Source organism: Lagenorhynchus albirostris, chromosome 11 (genome assembly GCF_949774975.1).
Source record: "Lagenorhynchus albirostris chromosome 11, mLagAlb1.1, whole genome shotgun sequence".
NCBI classification, from domain to species: domain Eukaryota; kingdom Metazoa; phylum Chordata; class Mammalia; order Artiodactyla; family Delphinidae; genus Lagenorhynchus; species Lagenorhynchus albirostris.
In genome coordinates this window covers 64,860,368-64,875,900 of record NC_083105.1, presented here as the reverse complement: position 1 = coordinate 64,875,900, position 15,533 = coordinate 64,860,368, and the positions used below count along the sequence as shown (strand labels likewise).

The following is a 15,533-nucleotide window of genomic DNA, read 5'->3' as shown; positions in this document are numbered from 1 at the left end:
TTGAACTCCACAAGGGCTGGAGGTGAGCAAAGGGACCACGTAAGTTCTGGGGAAAATCTTGCAAATAAGATTTTTAGCCCAACCTTGCAGAGCTCGGTCTCAAGACACAAGGGTGGAGAAGGCTGCCCCCTAGAGCCAGGATCAAAGAATTCTTTATGGACAGCCAGCCATTCTTGCCTTTATTTATTGCACAGATATTTATTGAGTTCCTACCTAAGGCCCTGGCATTAGACTAGGTACTGGGGATACAGAAGTGATCAAGGAAGGCAATAGGGTGACTAACCATCAGAGTTTTCCCTAGACTCAGGGGTTTCCTGGAATGTTGGACGTGTGTTGGCAAAACCAGGACAGTCCTAGGCAAACTGAGAGGAGTTGGTCCCTAAAAGGTAAAGCCCCTGCCCTCATGGAGGTTATATTCCAATGGGACGGCAAGGGTGGAGTTGGAAAGGATAAACAAATACGCAAGACAATTTCACATAGTGCTATCACTTACCACAAGACGTAAGACAGAGTAGGGGACTGTACTTTAGAGAGGAAGGACAGGATTGCCTTTCTGAGGAAGTAACATGTGACCTGAGGCTTGAACGATGAGCAAGCCTTATGAATCTTATGAGAACTCAGAGGAGAGCTTTCCAGATACAAAGTTACCAAGACCCCGGGGCAGGAACAAGCTTGGCACATTCAAGAAACAGAAAGAAGGCCAGTGTGCTTGAAGTGAAATGGGCAGAGGTGAGACTAGTCGGAGTTGGCAACTGACTTGTTTACCCCAATTGCTATGGAAGCTATTGGAGGGATTTAAGCAGGGGAGTGCCATGTTCTGGTTGTTATTTTAAAAAGACTATTCCAGCTGCTGGCTGGAGAGTGGATTGGAGGGGAAAGAACGAGCAGAGGATGACCACGTAGGGAGCTGCTGCAAGTGGGGAGGTGGTGATGATGGTGCCTGGACTAAGCAGTGTCTTGGGGAGAAAGGACAGGGCAGACCCAACCGTACCTGCTAATGAATTGCACATAGCGGGTAAAGGAAGGAGAGGACCAACTGGTGCCTAGGTTTGGGGCTGGAGCTACAGTAGACAAGGATATACCCCAAAGGACATCAGAGGTCCCTCTGTGCGGGGATTAAGAAGCAGAGAGGAGGAAACCCTCACACGTCCAAGAAACTCAATGAACTGTCATATAGCTCGGTAGGGGTATCCCTGATGTAACGTTGTGGGAGGAGATCTATGTCTGGAATGTGCCTGCTTTGGGGGAATGAGAAAGAAATGTCTTAGGAGACAAGGTGTCTGTGGGTGGGAGTCAGGAGTCTGTCTTAATACTGGTGGGGCCCAATTTAAAAGTGATTTCGGAGGGATTGGTAGTTCAGACAGGTTATCCACATAAGAGACGTTTTCATGACCTGAAATGGAATGAGGGATGGTGTATTAGGGTAATGAGGTTAGCTGTAATGACTCCGAAATCTCAGTGGCTTAGCACGAAGAAAAGGGTGTATTTTTCATTCATATTACAGTCCGATGCAGGTTTGGGGAATGGAGTGGGTAGTTCTGTTCATTCATTCATTCAAGGGTCCCAGGCTCTTTTCACCATGTGGCGCAGCTGTCTTCAACATGTGGCCTCTAGAATCATCACAGAATGGGAAGAGGGAATGAGGGCTGCGTGGGAGATTGTATGGGTCCAGCCTGGAAATGGCACACATTGCTTCTGCTTCGATTCCATTGCTCAGAACTCACTCTCATGGCATCAGTTTAACTGCAAGGAAGCTGGGAAGTGTTCAGAGTTCCTATTTCGTAGGTCTTGTGCCAGAATGCTAACGGTGAGCACTGGGGTCTCTGTCACAGGCAGGGAGAACGGCTACCTCTCTTGGGGATGGGGGGTGGTGGGCAGTGGTGCCTGTCTTGGGTTCGGTTGGGAGTGCACTCTCAGAAAGCACCTTGGAAAGGAAGCTGATGTGGGGAGAAGAGCATGCGTGGTGCATACCAGTGTGCTTTGCAGCTTCATGACCCTCCCATGCTTTCCCTTCTCGTGGCCTTTCTCCAGATAAGATCTTAATTATCCCCCATCTCACCACAGAAATAGCCTTGTGAACGCTTTCTCTTCTACAATTTTCTTTTCCCATCAAATCCAACTTGGATACCAAATAATCTTCTTAAGGCATGGTTTATGTCATGCTAGCCCTGTTCAATAATAACAAGAATTTCAACAACAGTGATAATAGTTTGTCAAATTACTGTGTTGAGTGCTTTAACTGCAGTATCTCAATATCTCTCGATTGCTATAACAAGCCAATGATGTATCATCATTCCCACTACACAGATGGAGCGACAGGGGTTCCGAGAAGTTCCTGTGCTGTCAAATATGGTAGCCACTAGCCACGTGTGGCTATTTAAATTAAAATCAATTAAAAATTCAGTCATACTAGGCACATATCAAATACTCAACAGCCACGTGTGACTAGTAGCTGCCATTCTGAAGAGGGCAGATATAGAATATTTTCTTCTTGGCAGAAAGTTCTCCTGAGTTAGGGGAAAACTGCCCAGGTCGCACAGTAAGTGGTGATCCCATCTGAACATAAAATCCTTCAACAGCTCCGTATTGCTTCCACATGTAAAAAAAAGTGTCAGCCTGCTGGCAACCTACATCCTGGGCCCAAGCTACTGTTACATAATTATCTCTCGTTATTTTCTTGCACAACCTCACTCTCCAGTGTAACGAGTTTGTTAACTCCTCTCCAATACTCCTGACGTGCACTCATAATAAATATTTTTGCTCTCCTCCTTTCTGTCTGCCCAGCTAATTAATTGCTACCTGACCTTAAGGTTCAAATAGCTTAAATATTTCTTGAATCAGCCCCTCTTCCCCATTCTCACTGCCTCAGCCTGAACCACCTTTCAGGCTCTCCTCCTGTGGCAACCTTTCTGCTGCTACTAACCATACTTGCCGACATTTTTTAAGCACCTGCTACATACTTGCCACTCTTCTAAGCACTGCCTCTTCATCATAACATGTTGAAGTAGACATCACAGCTGTGCCCTGTCCCCATTTTACAGACGGAGTACCTAAAGCACAGGGAGGTGAAGAATTTGTCCGAATGACCTCTCTGCTTTCTAGTCCTTTCGAAGGAAGTTCACCCTCACACTATTACCCTGGCCACATTTCTAAAACACAGAACTGTTACTTCTCTCCCCTGGCTTCACAGAGACAGGGGAAAGCCTTTTCAGCAGAGCAAGCAAGGCCCTTTATGTTCAGAACATTTCCAACCTCAAAATCCATCACTCCACCCACAGACCACAAACTACTTACAGTTTCCCGAACCTGCCATGTTATTTCTTCCTTCTGGGCTGTCACACAGGCTGCTCCCACTGCGTGGAGGACTGTTATCCCTGCCAGCCAGCTCTGGAACCATCCGTGGCAGTGTACTCTGGACCACAGGGCTCGCTCCCTCCTCTGAACAGCCAGCACTAACTCTCTCCATCAGTGGCTCCCAAAGGAGGGCTGGATGCCGAGCTCACCTCATTAAAATCACTTCTCATTAAAAATATATATATACTCCCAAGATTCAAATTTACTGTCAGGGGTGGAGTCTGGGGGTCTTTTTTTTTTTTTTTTTAAAAAATGAAGCTCCCTAGACTATTCTGAAGTGAGGCAAATGTGGTTTACATTGCTCGCTTGGCAATTAATCATGTCCTGCCTAGATTTCTTGTGTATGATCCCCTTTATTGTTATTTGATTCTTACCTTCATTCACTCACATTCATCTATTCGACAAATGTTTACTAAAGGGCTACTATGTGCTGTGAACTCTTCTATGTGTTGGTGTGAATGAAAGAGGCACAGTCGCTATTCATGGAGATTACATTCCAGAGAGATGTGATAGCAGAATAATGGCCCCCCGAGGTATCAATGTCCTGATCCCCGGAATTTGTGAATACGTTACTTTACATGGCAAAAAGGATTTTGCTGATGTGATTAAGTTAAGCATCTTGAGATGGGGAAATTATTCTGGATTATCCAGGTTCTTAATCATAAGGGTCCTTATAAGGGAAAAGAAGGAGGCAGCAGAGTTGGCAGGAGAAAAGGAGATGATGTAATGACAGAAGCAGAGGTCCGAGGGGTGTGTTTGCTTTGAAGATGAAGGAAGACCTTCAGGAGTCAAGGGATGTGGGCAGCTCTAGAAGCTGGAAAAGGCAAAGCAACAGATTTTCCCCTCGAGCCTCCGAAAGGAAGGCAGCCCTGCCATCCCCTAGACTTTAGCCCTCTGAGTTCCTTTTTTGGACACCTACCTACAGAACTGTAGGATAATAAATGTGTGTTGTTTGAAGCCCCTAGATCTGTGGTACTCTGTTACAGCAGTGAAAAGCAATAAATACAAGGTATATTGGCTACTTATTTTGCGCCAGTATGTGACGGGCCTCCCCAACTAGATTATAAGTGTTTGAGGGCTCCGTGTGTTGTGTTTTTTGATTTTCCCTGCCGGCTCCCAGCGTGGCACTGGGCCCACGGAGGGAGCTCAGTATACACCTGCTATAGATTCCAGCCTCTACCCTAGAATTGTCTGATTCTGATGGGAGTGATGTTTGGTAGATTTGGGGTGGGAGGACGAGGCTTGCGGAGATGAAAGGAGAAGGGAGCTGTCCTTGAGGGTGAGGTGTTTGACGTTAGAAGATGGGGCAGATGTTCCATGACAAGAATCTTCTGAGAATCGCTTAATCCCTGAGGAGGGAACTGATGGATAGGTAGGGGCGGAAGGAATCATACTCACTGTGTACTTTCATCTACCTTAATTTTTATATCTTGATTTTTAACGAGAAATTTACATCTTAAATTTTAAAGGAGAACGTGATAAATTTTAAAAGTAATCACGGCAGCTGGCTTGTACACCCGTACATTTCCGGGCCCCGCCAGGGACCAAATATCCTGTAGCTCAGAGGACGAAGCCCGGAACCTGCCTTTTTAGGCGGCATCCCCGAATGATCAGGGGCCCGAGGACTCAAGGCCAAGCCCAGGACGCGCCCTCCACTGTGGTTCCGGGCGCGGGCGGCCTCCGGCCGGGGAGGGCGCTGTGCCGGCGGCGCAGGGGGCGGGCCGGGGGCGGAGCGCGGGCGGCCGGCGGCTACGGCTCGGCCCCCGGCTCCCGGCTCCCGGCTCCTGCTCTGGGCCCTGCACCTGTGACCGCCGGCCACGCTCGCCTTCTGCGCCCGGCGCCCGCAGCCCCATGGCCCCGTCCCGCCTGCAGCTCGGCCTCCGCGCCGCCTACTCCGGCCTCAGCTCCGTGGCCGGCTTCTCCATCTTCCTCGTCTGGACGGTGGTCTACAGACAGCCGGGGACCGCGGCCATGGGGGGGCTCGCAGGTACCGCGGGGCGCGCGGGGGTCGCTGGGTCCCGGCTCCGGCCGCGCGGACGCGGGCGCGCGGCTGCGGGGAGGAGCCGGCGGCTGCTCCGCAGGCTCCTCGCGGGCGGCGCTTCCCGGGGGAGCGGGTGGGGTGTTTACCCAAAACTGGCCGTGGGCAGAGCAGGCCCCGCGCGGGCCCGGGCTCCTGGACATCCTCGGGGGGCCTCAGGGACTCAATGCCCGCCCGAGGCGCCGACGTCCCGTATGTGTCATTTGCACCAGCCCCGGCGCCCCCGGGTTAGCCCGTCCGCCCTCCACCCTGGGCCCAGTGACAGCGTCCTCCCTGCACGCCCGCTGCTCTCGCCACCTCCTTCGCGCAACCAGGTGTGAAGACCCGGCGGTCTTCACACACACACACTTGTGCTGGGGGATCCGCGCCCCTTCCCTGGGGACTGGGTGAGGGCAGAGAAGAAGTAAGTGGAAAGGAGGGCTGGGGGTTCCCGGGGAAGCCCATGTGCCTCCTAACAGGGTGGAGTCCACCGCCAACGGAGTCGCCAGAGGAGTCCTCAGCGGAGCCCCGGAGGACCGCGCTAGGGATCTGATGGAAACGACTTTTTTTCCCACCATGTTGGTGTCTCTTTGCCACTCTTCTGCTGTGGCTCCTGGGCCAAGGGCGGCTCCGACCGCCCTTTCTGTGCCTCAAGGAGGCCAGAGGAGGCTTGTACCGGAGTTGAGAACGTCAATGCGCTGGGGGAGGTCTGGTGCTTACCGGTGCTCTGTACTCGCTGTGCACCTTTGGGCATGTTGTTAACCTCTCTGTGTTGTAGAATTGGTGTGAAGACGAAGCATATCATTTCTACTTGCTAACTTTTTTTTTTTTTAATGCTTCCTATGTGTCAGACACTGTGTTAAGCAAACTGCTTTCATCATCTCATTTAATCCTTACGTTAGTCCTAGGAAGTAGGCATTATTATTGGGTCCATTTTACAGGTCAGGCTTAAACTGAGGCTTAGTGTAAGCTATTTATAAGCTATTTATTTATATATATTTTTATATATATATTTTTTATATATTTATTTATATATAAGCTATTTTTATTTATATATAAGCTACTTATATATAAGCTATTTATATATATTTTTATATTTTTTATATATTTATTTATATATAAGCTATTTATTTATAAGCTATTTATATAGCTTACCTAGGGTTACACAGCTACATGAAATTATATGTGTGGGGAAAGCACTTTGGGAAAAAATACGTGTAAGGTTCATAGTTCTGCACAGGATGATCTGACTCCATAATTAAACTCCTCTGCCACAGGAGCCCTACATGGACTAACTAAAAATAACGAGGTTTGCTCATGGCCCCAAAGCTCCCTGAGTGCCACACCTGGGTCAAGAAGGGACGGGAGGTGGGGCTTCTGCCCTGGAAGAGGGGTGTAGGTAACCACGGCCTAAGCAATGCCAGGCAGAGCACTTGGGTTCTCCGAGGAAGGGCACGTGGTTGCCTGGCTGGGCTGCTCTCATGCCTGCCTAGATGCCCCACCTGTGGTTCCTCCCAGGGGGCCAGCCTGCCCACCTCTGCTCAGTTATCAGCAGACGCCTGACCCCCTTCCCCGCTGCACCCCACCGCCCACCATGTTCCTTATGATTCTCTGGGCTTTGCAGTGTTTTCCTATTTCCTGTCGGCCTGCTGCTTTCCCCTCAGGAAGGAGGTGTGACTCTCCAGGCGAGGCCCAGGGGTTGCCCTGATGAGACTTGAGATGAGGGCGCTGGTGGGCGGTGAGGAGGGAGGGCTGCCCCTGGGATCAGAACTGGGTGTGTCGGAGTCTGGCCTGGTGGAGTGAGCCCCACCGAGCTGTGTGACCATGGGCACATCGATGCCCCCTGGGCCTCAGTTTCCTCATCCGTAAGGAATGGAAGGAGATTCTGCTGACAGGGGTGTTGTGTGAGACCCCGTTCAGGTCTGGAATGCTACAGCTGTATGTCCTCTCCCCGAATCATCCATCTTTCAGCTGCCCGTCGGGGGGCAGCTCCAGGGAGTCCCAGGGTTTCCCTCTGACCTGAGCCCTGCCCTCTCTTCCTCCCTGCAGATTTCCCTTGGCCTCTGAGGCAGGCCAGCTGTGGAGCCGCCCACAGCAAGAGGTGCTAGGGCAGCGACCAGCTAGAGCAGGGTCCTGGCAGCTCCCCGACAGCCATCGCAGAACCAAAGCCGCCTGGTGACGGTGGTGGTGGTGGCAGTGTGGCAGGTGGGGGAGGGCTGCCAGGGCCACACACCCTCTGCGCCCTGAATGGGTGCTGAGAGGGTCTGCAGCCAGTCAGCCTCTTCCTCTTTTGGGGATGAAGCGTCAGCAGATTGGTGCGTACCCCGCTTCTGACTTGGCATTTTCCAGAAACTGCTGAGTCACCAGAGGGCAGCCCCAGCGTGCTCCTTCCCCTGTGTGCCAGGTGGGGCTGCTGGGGGCTGTTGATTTCCTGGGGACCTGGGAGAAACGTTCGTGGGTAGAGACCCAGTCTCTCCCATCCTGGTGTGCGTCTGGGAAGAACTGGCTTGGAGGAGAGGCGGAAGAAATAGTTTTGCTGTGGGAACGCTTGGGAAAAAGACTTGCTTTAGGTCTAGTAGACCGAGGAAAGAGAATAAGAATAGAAAAGTTGCCCAGGAGTCTAACCAGCTCTGTGTTCTTCCCCATGAGCTGAGAAAGGACAGGGGTGGAGGGGAGGGGTGGAGGCAGAGAGTAGGGCCTGGGTCCAGTGGCCCACTTGTCTGTTTCCCTGTGAGCTCCCCTGGGCTCCTGGCCCCTCACCTCCAACCCAGCCGCTGGGGGTACTTTCACTGACCACCTGTGTGCCTTCCTTGTCCTGGGCCTGTCAGCTCTGAGCCCCGAGCCACCGAGCAGAGCCCTGCTACTTGAAGCAGGTGGGGTGGAGCGAGGGGTGAGGTCTGGTGTGGACATGCATCCGGGTGGGCCTGGGAAACCGTCCATTCTGCCCTGAGTTATGCAGACCAGGCTTCCTGGAGTCCAGAGTGTCCCAGGGAAGTGAGCAGGGCTGAGGTGTGGGAGGGACCGGCGGGGGGGCGGGGGGGGCTTGTGCTCCTTCACTGACCCCCTGGATGGAGTTGGGGGAGATCCCCCTTCTAAGGACAGAGGCGGGAGCCAGGGCCGGTGGGGAGGGGCCTGCTTCCAGATGTGGCCTGTGTTTATCTGGAGGCCAGGGCTGTGTGCAGGGCAAGTGAGAGGTGGGGCAGGATGCGTCTGCTTATTAACAGAGAGCTGGGGCCTGGCACACCCAAAATGGCCATCTTCCTCTTCTGCTCAGCCCTTTTTGGTACATGGATGTGTGTGTGTGTGGGGGGTGTCCTGGGGGCACCACTGGAGCGTGGCCAGTGGACTAAGAGAGGGCATCCCACAGGCCCCTATTTCAACACTTCCTAACCTAGAAATTGCTGAGTCACGGGGGAAATTGCTCTGACCTTATTTTTCCCCTAAGCTGGCTTCTAGAATCTTTGAGTGGTAAAGCGTCTGAGAGCCATCTATCTCAGCCCCTCTGTGGCATAGTGAGCAGATAGAGGGCAAGTGGAGCGGTCGCAAAGGTACCCATCTGACGGTTCCTTGGATGTGCTCAGTGACGATACGCTTCCTTCCGCGGGCCCTTTAAGAAACCAAACAGCTCCCCCAGTGAACACTTAGGACCTGTGTGAGAGGACTGGGAAACACTTCTGGAAAAGGTGGCTATCACACCGTCCATCCGGATCACGGAAGATGTTAAGCTGTAGCCGGGGGATTGTTATTCTGTCCACCTCTGGCCTGCTCCCACTTCCTGCCTAGGCAGGGACAGAGACAAGCTTGTCTTGCCTCACCCTGATCCCAGGGCTGGAGGGACCCATGTTCCAGGCCCCCAACCCCTGAGGAAGGCTGAGGGGGGGCAAGGGCAGAGCTGGGAGAGCGTGGGTCAAACAGCGTGGGAAGGGAAGCGGCAGGTGTTGGCAGAGCTGAGTCCTCACTAGCAGGGAGTCCTGGGTCACCGTTTCCAGGCTGGCGGGACCTTTGGGCTCCCCCACTTGCAGATGTGGAAGCGCCGAGGCTCTGAGAGTCACGAGCAGCACATCGGTGCCAGGCCCAGGTCTCCTGGTTGGCAGTCTCGTGGTTTTCTGGCCCTTGCCAGGCTGCCTGAATTGTGACAGCTTCTGAGCCGGTAATCAGAGCAGAGATCTGTGATGACATTCACCCCTGCCTTTTGATTTTCCCCCAACTTAAAAAAACATTATGAAATATTGCAGGCAAGTAAAAAAGGATAGGCAATTTAGTGAACTCCCTCATTCTTACCATTCAGCCTAAAAAATTAAAACGTCATAGATTCAGTCAAAGCACTCTCCCACCCCGATCTCCCTGTCACCTTCTCTTCCTTCTCTCCCTTGCCAGAGCTGACCACTTTCCCCAGCCTTCCCGTGCTCCTCTGCGTGCAGCGTGTGCGGCTCACTTTTTGAAGGGCCTCCTGACTCCTAGGATCCAGCGGTCTACACACAGGTGGACAGCTTGCAGCTGGCTCTGCCTTGTCCCTCATTCGTCCCTTGTCAGGACCCTGCGGCCCTGCCCTGGACCCTTGCCAATGGAACTGCTATTTGCTCCACTCTCTGGGCTGCGGCGGCAGGCACAGCCCGGCACAGAGGGCATTCATTGTATTGTCTGAGCGGCAGCTGGCATCGTAGGGGAACTGCCCAGTCGGGCCCAGAGGGCAGGCCCAGGACCGGCTGGGGGCATCTGGCCTGCCCTTTCAGCAAACGACTTAGGAAAATGGAGTCTGGCTAGGGGACTTCCCTGGCGGTCCAGTGGTTAAGACTCTGCACTTCCACTTCAGGGAGCACGGGTTGATCCCTGGTCAGGGAACTTAGACTCCGCATGCCTCGTGGTGTGGCCTAAAAAGGAAATTAATAAAATGGAGTCTGGCCAAGGGCAAGAAGAAGGCCACTTGGGTACTGGGTGGCCCTGGGGGTTTTAACCACTGGGCCTCCCCATCCCATAAAACCAATGCATGGAATTTGGGAAGAGCCCCACTGCCAAGAGCTCAGCCACAGGCCTTGCAACGTTACGGTGGTGGCCTCTGAAGGCTGGGAGAGCAGAAGCATCAGGGCGGGAGGAATGCTTCTCACAGCTGTGGCCCCCAGGGTGGGTAGTGGGGAGTCCCCGGAAAGCAGGCTGGGCTGCAGCAGTCCTTGAACTTTCTGACTTTAGGACCCCTTTACACTCTTTAAAAAGTGGTGAGACCCGAAGGAAATTTTGTTTATGTGGGTTATATCTATCGATATGGACTGTATTAGAAATTAAAACTGAGAACAGTTTTAAGCATTTTAAAGTAATATTAAAAATAACATCGTGGGCTTCCCTGGTGGCGCAGTGGTTGAGAGTCCGCCTGCCGATGCAGGGGACACGGCTTCATGCCCCGGTCCGGGAAGATCCCACATGGCGCGGAGCGGCTGGGCCCGTGAGCCGTGGCCGCTGAGCCTGCGCGTCCGGAGCCTGTGCTCCGCAACGGGAGAGGCCACGACAGAGAGAGGCCCGTGTACCGCAAAAAATAATAATAATAATAACATTGTGTTAACATAAGTAACATTTTTTTGTAAGAAGTATTCAGGTTTTCCAAAGCAAAAAAATGAGGGAGAAGAGTGACATAGTTTTATATTTTTTGCAGATCTCGTTAATGTGTGGCTTAGTAAAAGGCAGCCAGATTCTCCTAGCTGCTTTTGCGTTCACATCCTCTTCATATCACAGGCCACGCGGCCTCCAGCAAACTCCACTTTACCGGGAGAGTGAAAAGGCCAACACTACTGTTATTATGCGAAGAGCCTGGCCTGGGGGACCTGCAGGGCTCTGGGGGGTCGGCAGGTGAGGAGAGGGGTGCTGCCTGAGCCGTCTCTCCCGGCAGGTGTGCTAGCGCTGTGGGTCCTGGTGACGCACGTGATGTACATGCAGGATTACTGGAGGACGTGGCTCAAGGGGCTGCGTGGCTTCTTCTTCGTGGGCGTCCTCTTCTCGGCCGTCTCTGTCGCCACTTTCTGCACCTTCCTTGTGCTGGCCGTCACCGGACACCAGAGTAAGGTGTCCCTCCACAAAGGGAGGGCGTGGGAGGACCGGTGGGTGGAGCACTCCGGAGGCCCGGGATTCCTGTCCTGGGTTCAACACTTACGTCCAAGGGACTGGACAGACCACTTAACCTCCCTGTGCCCGAGTTTTCTCGTTGTAAAAGTGGGGAGAATGGACGCCCCCTATCCCCGCCCCTGGGTTGGTAGGGATCAATGAAACGCGTGGGAAGTGTGTGCTGCGTTCAGCACCCAGGAGTGTGTGGTTAGCCGCCCTTTTTAGCCTCCAGCGGAGGGTATGGGAGCGCCTCCTGGTGGCTGCAGTCTGCAAGCAGCCAGAGGCTCTTCCTGCCCGCTCTGATGCTGAAGCACATTGGAAGGCAGTGGCCTAGGGTCAGTGTCACAGAAGCAGAGCGGATGATACAGCCCTGTGATTAGCCAACCCTCATCCCCACTGCTCCCTGCCTGCAAACTCTGAATGCTCTGAAACCTCTATCACACCTGATCTCTCCCCTGGCTCAGTTCAGCCTCTGTTGGAGGTTGTGGGGAAGGATGGCCCGGGGCTTGTGGCATGGTGGCTAGGGTCAAGGGCAAGGTCCTCTCAAGTCACGGTTGGGTTCCTCTCCCCTGCAGGCCTCACAGACCCCAACAGCTACTACCTCTCCTGCGTGTGGAGCTTCATCTCCTTCAAGTGGGCCTTCCTGCTCAGCCTCTATGCCCACCGCTACCGGGCTGACTTTGCCGACATCAGCATCCTCAGCGATTTCTGACCTGAGCGATGAGGTCTCCGCACCCTGGTGGTCCTCAGGACCTGGACTCAGCCTCTGAGACATCAGGCGGGCCTGTACACCCCCTGGGAACGCCAGAACCTGGGCAGAAAGTATACAGCAGGAGGACGGTGGTCTCCCTGGGAGCTGTCCTGTCCCCTTGGGGGGAACCCTGGGTGCCGTGGAAAGGGGTCCTGCCATGTTGCTCATCAGCGTGACTGGAGGGCAGCTTTAGACCTTTTCAAGTGCATCTATTTTCTTAGCACTCAGTGGGCAATCTTTCTAAGTAGGGCCAGGGCAACAGGCAAGGGGTAGGGCAGTGGGGCCTTGACCTGTGCCTGGGGGCAGGGCTCCCTGCTGCCCTAGACACTCTCCCTCAGGTGGGACGGGACCCTGGGGAGGTGAGGTCAGGTAAGGGATCTCTAGTAGAGACTTCTCAGCCCCTTACCCCAGCACCCGTATCTTGTTGTCCCCCAAGAGTCAGGTAGCTGAACTCATTGGTCCCAGGGATGGTAACACTTGCTTCTCTTTTCCCAAGGCCTGGGGACCCGAGGGGAGTTCAGTGTCCCTCTCTCCACCCACCCTGTTCCTCGCAGAGGTGGTTCCCATGAGTATGCTAGAGCCGTCCTCCCCTTCCCCACACACCCCAGAGCAGGACGCCCCAAATGAGGCCAGACTAAGGGTCTTGGGGAAGGTGCTTCTGCCCCCCGAAGGGCTTTGGGGAAGGGGGCAGCACGGGGTGGGCTAGAAGGAACCCTCAAACCTGTGCCAGGCACCTCCAGCCCAGCATTTCCATTTGGCCTTCTCATGCCTGCCCCTCATGGCACCCAGATTGCCCCTGGCCCCGAGATGCCTCCCCCACTCCTGCCCCTGCCCTTCACCCAGAGCTTTTCTCTTTTAAAATCTCCCTTCTGAAGGACAAAATCTGCTTTACTGCCTATACACTGGCCCAAGGGCTCACCTAACTCGGAAGGGAAGGGCTCCATCCATCTTTTTGTCTTAGGTTGTCATTTTGCACGGTCTACCCCTTTCCCACCTGACGTGTCCTGCCCCTCAGCTCTTTGCCTTATCTGTGTCACTGTCACTTTAGCAGAAATACAGCAGCCATTTGTATCAGCTAGCCTCTGGTGCTTTCTTATGGGGTGGACTGTGGGAGCGGTGGGTGGGAATGGGGGTCTCCAGTCATCTCATCAAGCCGTTTCCTTAGCTCAGAGGGGACCCTCTCCCTCTGGTCCCACTTGGCATGGGGGAACCCACAGTTCAGCTCTCTTCCTCCAGCCCCCTCAGCAAACCCCCCAGCCAGGGCGAGGATGCCCCGGGGCACAGTCTCAGCAACGTCTGTGGGATTGAGTGCCTATCGCCCCAAGAGGCCAGGACAGATGAGAAGGGGATGAACATGCTTCCCCTCGTATTCTCCAGGCTGTGAGGGCTTGGGCCCAGGTCGGAGGTGATGAGGCCGCTCCTTCTGCTGGCTGAAGAAGCCTGGCCGCCTCGGAACCATAAAGACAGGCGCCACTGGATGAGCTCGCCCAGGCCTGCTGTCTCGCCCGTTCTTCCCTTCTAGGCTCAGCAGATGCTGAAGAAGTCATGGTACATTAGAGCAGGAAGGAACCGAACAGTGTCTATTTCGGGAACCTTTAACTGATAAACAGAGGCCCCAGGAGGTGACGTGACTTACCTGAGCTCCCAGCTGGGACTTGAACCCAGGTAGGTCTGATTCAGGACTCTTTAGGGGAGCCTTAGCGAGCCGGGTCTGCAGGCATCCATGTTCCCCACGCCCTTACAGGCCCTCTGTCTACGGACTCAGCCCAGAGCTGCCACCTCTTCACTACCCAGAGGTGGGGCAGGCGGGGGCAGCCAGGGTGTGTTCAGAATGGATTCTTCCCGCAAGGCAGCGGCCACAGAAGGCCAAGGAGCTGGAGGGGGGCTGCCCCACGGCCCAACCTGTCCCTTCTCTTCCACAGTGAATCAGGCACAGGCTGTGCTGTGTAGCTGTAGGCCCGCTGCCCACCCCTCAACCCCCGGAGGCCCTTTCACATGAACCTTTAAAGCAAATAAAACATTTATTGTTCAGATTTTTTTTCCTTTTTTTTTTCTTTTTTACAAAAACATGCATACATACACAGGGCATGGTGGTCCTCGGGAAGACACACTCATGTGCACACACATACAAACCCTCCTCTTACTGACACACACACACACACACACACACACACACACACACACACACACACACACACACACACACACACACACACACACACACACACACACACACACACACACACACACACACACACACACACACACACTTTCCTTCTTGGCCCCAGGCCTGGACCCCAGAAGCCTCGAAGTCTTTGCCAGGGCAGCCTCCCCTCCCCCATGTCTTCCATTCACTCTCCCACCCCCTTTCCCGTCAGCCAAGCTAGTCCTATGTAGGGCAGGAGTCAGCTGGGGTGGGGGAGACCCCAGAAAGAGAAGGCTCACGGAGGGGGGTGGTGACTACTGAGGGGTCCCTGGGGGTCATGCTGTGCTTCTGAGGGGAGATGAAGGGTTTGGCACCATTGGATCAGGAAGCAAAGAACTCCAGGAGCACCTGTCTGCTGCACCAGAGCCCTGAGATGGCTGACGCAGGTGGCCTCTGGCAGGGGCAGGCACCAGATGGGAGGCCTGCCGATGACTGCTCTCAGAGGGAGGTCTGTCTCACTGCCCAGTGGTGGGGAGGAAGCTTCCAGAGTCATCTGAGGAAGCAGGAGAGGAGGGACTCCCCCTGCACGCAGGGACATGGGACCCCTTTGCCCCTGCTACCCATCCTCCCTCCCCCAGAGCCTAGGAAGGGCCACTCTGGCGGAGGCCGAGTTCACATTTCTGTGTGGAGCCTGGGGCTGTGTGCAAAGTCGGGGGTCTACAGAACCAGGAATAGTGGTTGCGAGCGGGCCCGGCTGCGCCAGTCCTCCTCTGTGCAGGCCTGAGGATCGGGGGCCCATCTAGGGGCCCAGACCCCAGAGGGGTAGACTGGGCTTCGGGGAGAGCCCTACTGGGGCCCGGCTGGCTACGCAGCCCGCCTCCTGTCAGGGTCTTCTTTGGTCCCTATGCTAGACCCAGGGGCCTTCCCAGGCTCCTTGGGGTGACTGTCAAGAGGCTGTTCTCTGGCCCCGACTACCTGCCCGAAGGATCTCTGAAGACCCCGGGAACGGGTACTGTTGCCAGAGGTTGGAAGAGAACCAGGTCCGAAGGGCAGGGCGGGGCAGGGCGCGGCAGGGGGCAGATCCGTCCTGTAGCCTAAAGATTCATGGGTTCTTCCTCCTCCACCAGCTGCTCTGAGGTCCTGGGGGAGGGAAAGGGGGGGGTGCCGCTGAAGAG

At 54.4% G+C, this 15,533-nt stretch overlaps 2 protein-coding genes across 13 annotated transcripts in view; one reads left to right on the top strand and one right to left on the bottom strand.

Annotated features, from left to right (window-relative positions):
* The first annotated feature begins 5,094 nt into the window (after positions 1–5,094).
* SLC48A1 (solute carrier family 48 member 1) lies at positions 5,095–13,286 on the top strand. Its single transcript, XM_060166436.1, has 3 exons — positions 5,095–5,341; positions 11,250–11,417; positions 12,037–13,286. The coding sequence occupies exons 1-3, from the start codon at positions 5,206–5,208 to the stop codon at positions 12,171–12,173; spliced, it is 441 nt and encodes a 146-aa protein (XP_060022419.1). The 5' UTR covers positions 5,095–5,205; the 3' UTR covers positions 12,174–13,286.
* A 928-nt stretch (positions 13,287–14,214) lies between these two features.
* HDAC7 (histone deacetylase 7) overlaps positions 14,215–15,533 on the bottom strand; it is a 36,486-nt gene continuing 35,167 nt past the window's right edge. For 11 of the 12 annotated variants that reach the window (XM_060166435.1, XM_060166424.1, XM_060166434.1 and 8 more), the window contains one exon: positions 14,215–15,498. In XM_060166435.1, the coding sequence (XP_060022418.1) occupies positions 15,453–15,498 (46 nt within the window). In that variant the 3' untranslated portion in view covers positions 14,215–15,452. The remainder of the gene's footprint in view (positions 15,499–15,533) is intronic. The other variant, XR_009543522.1, reaches the window with a different exon arrangement.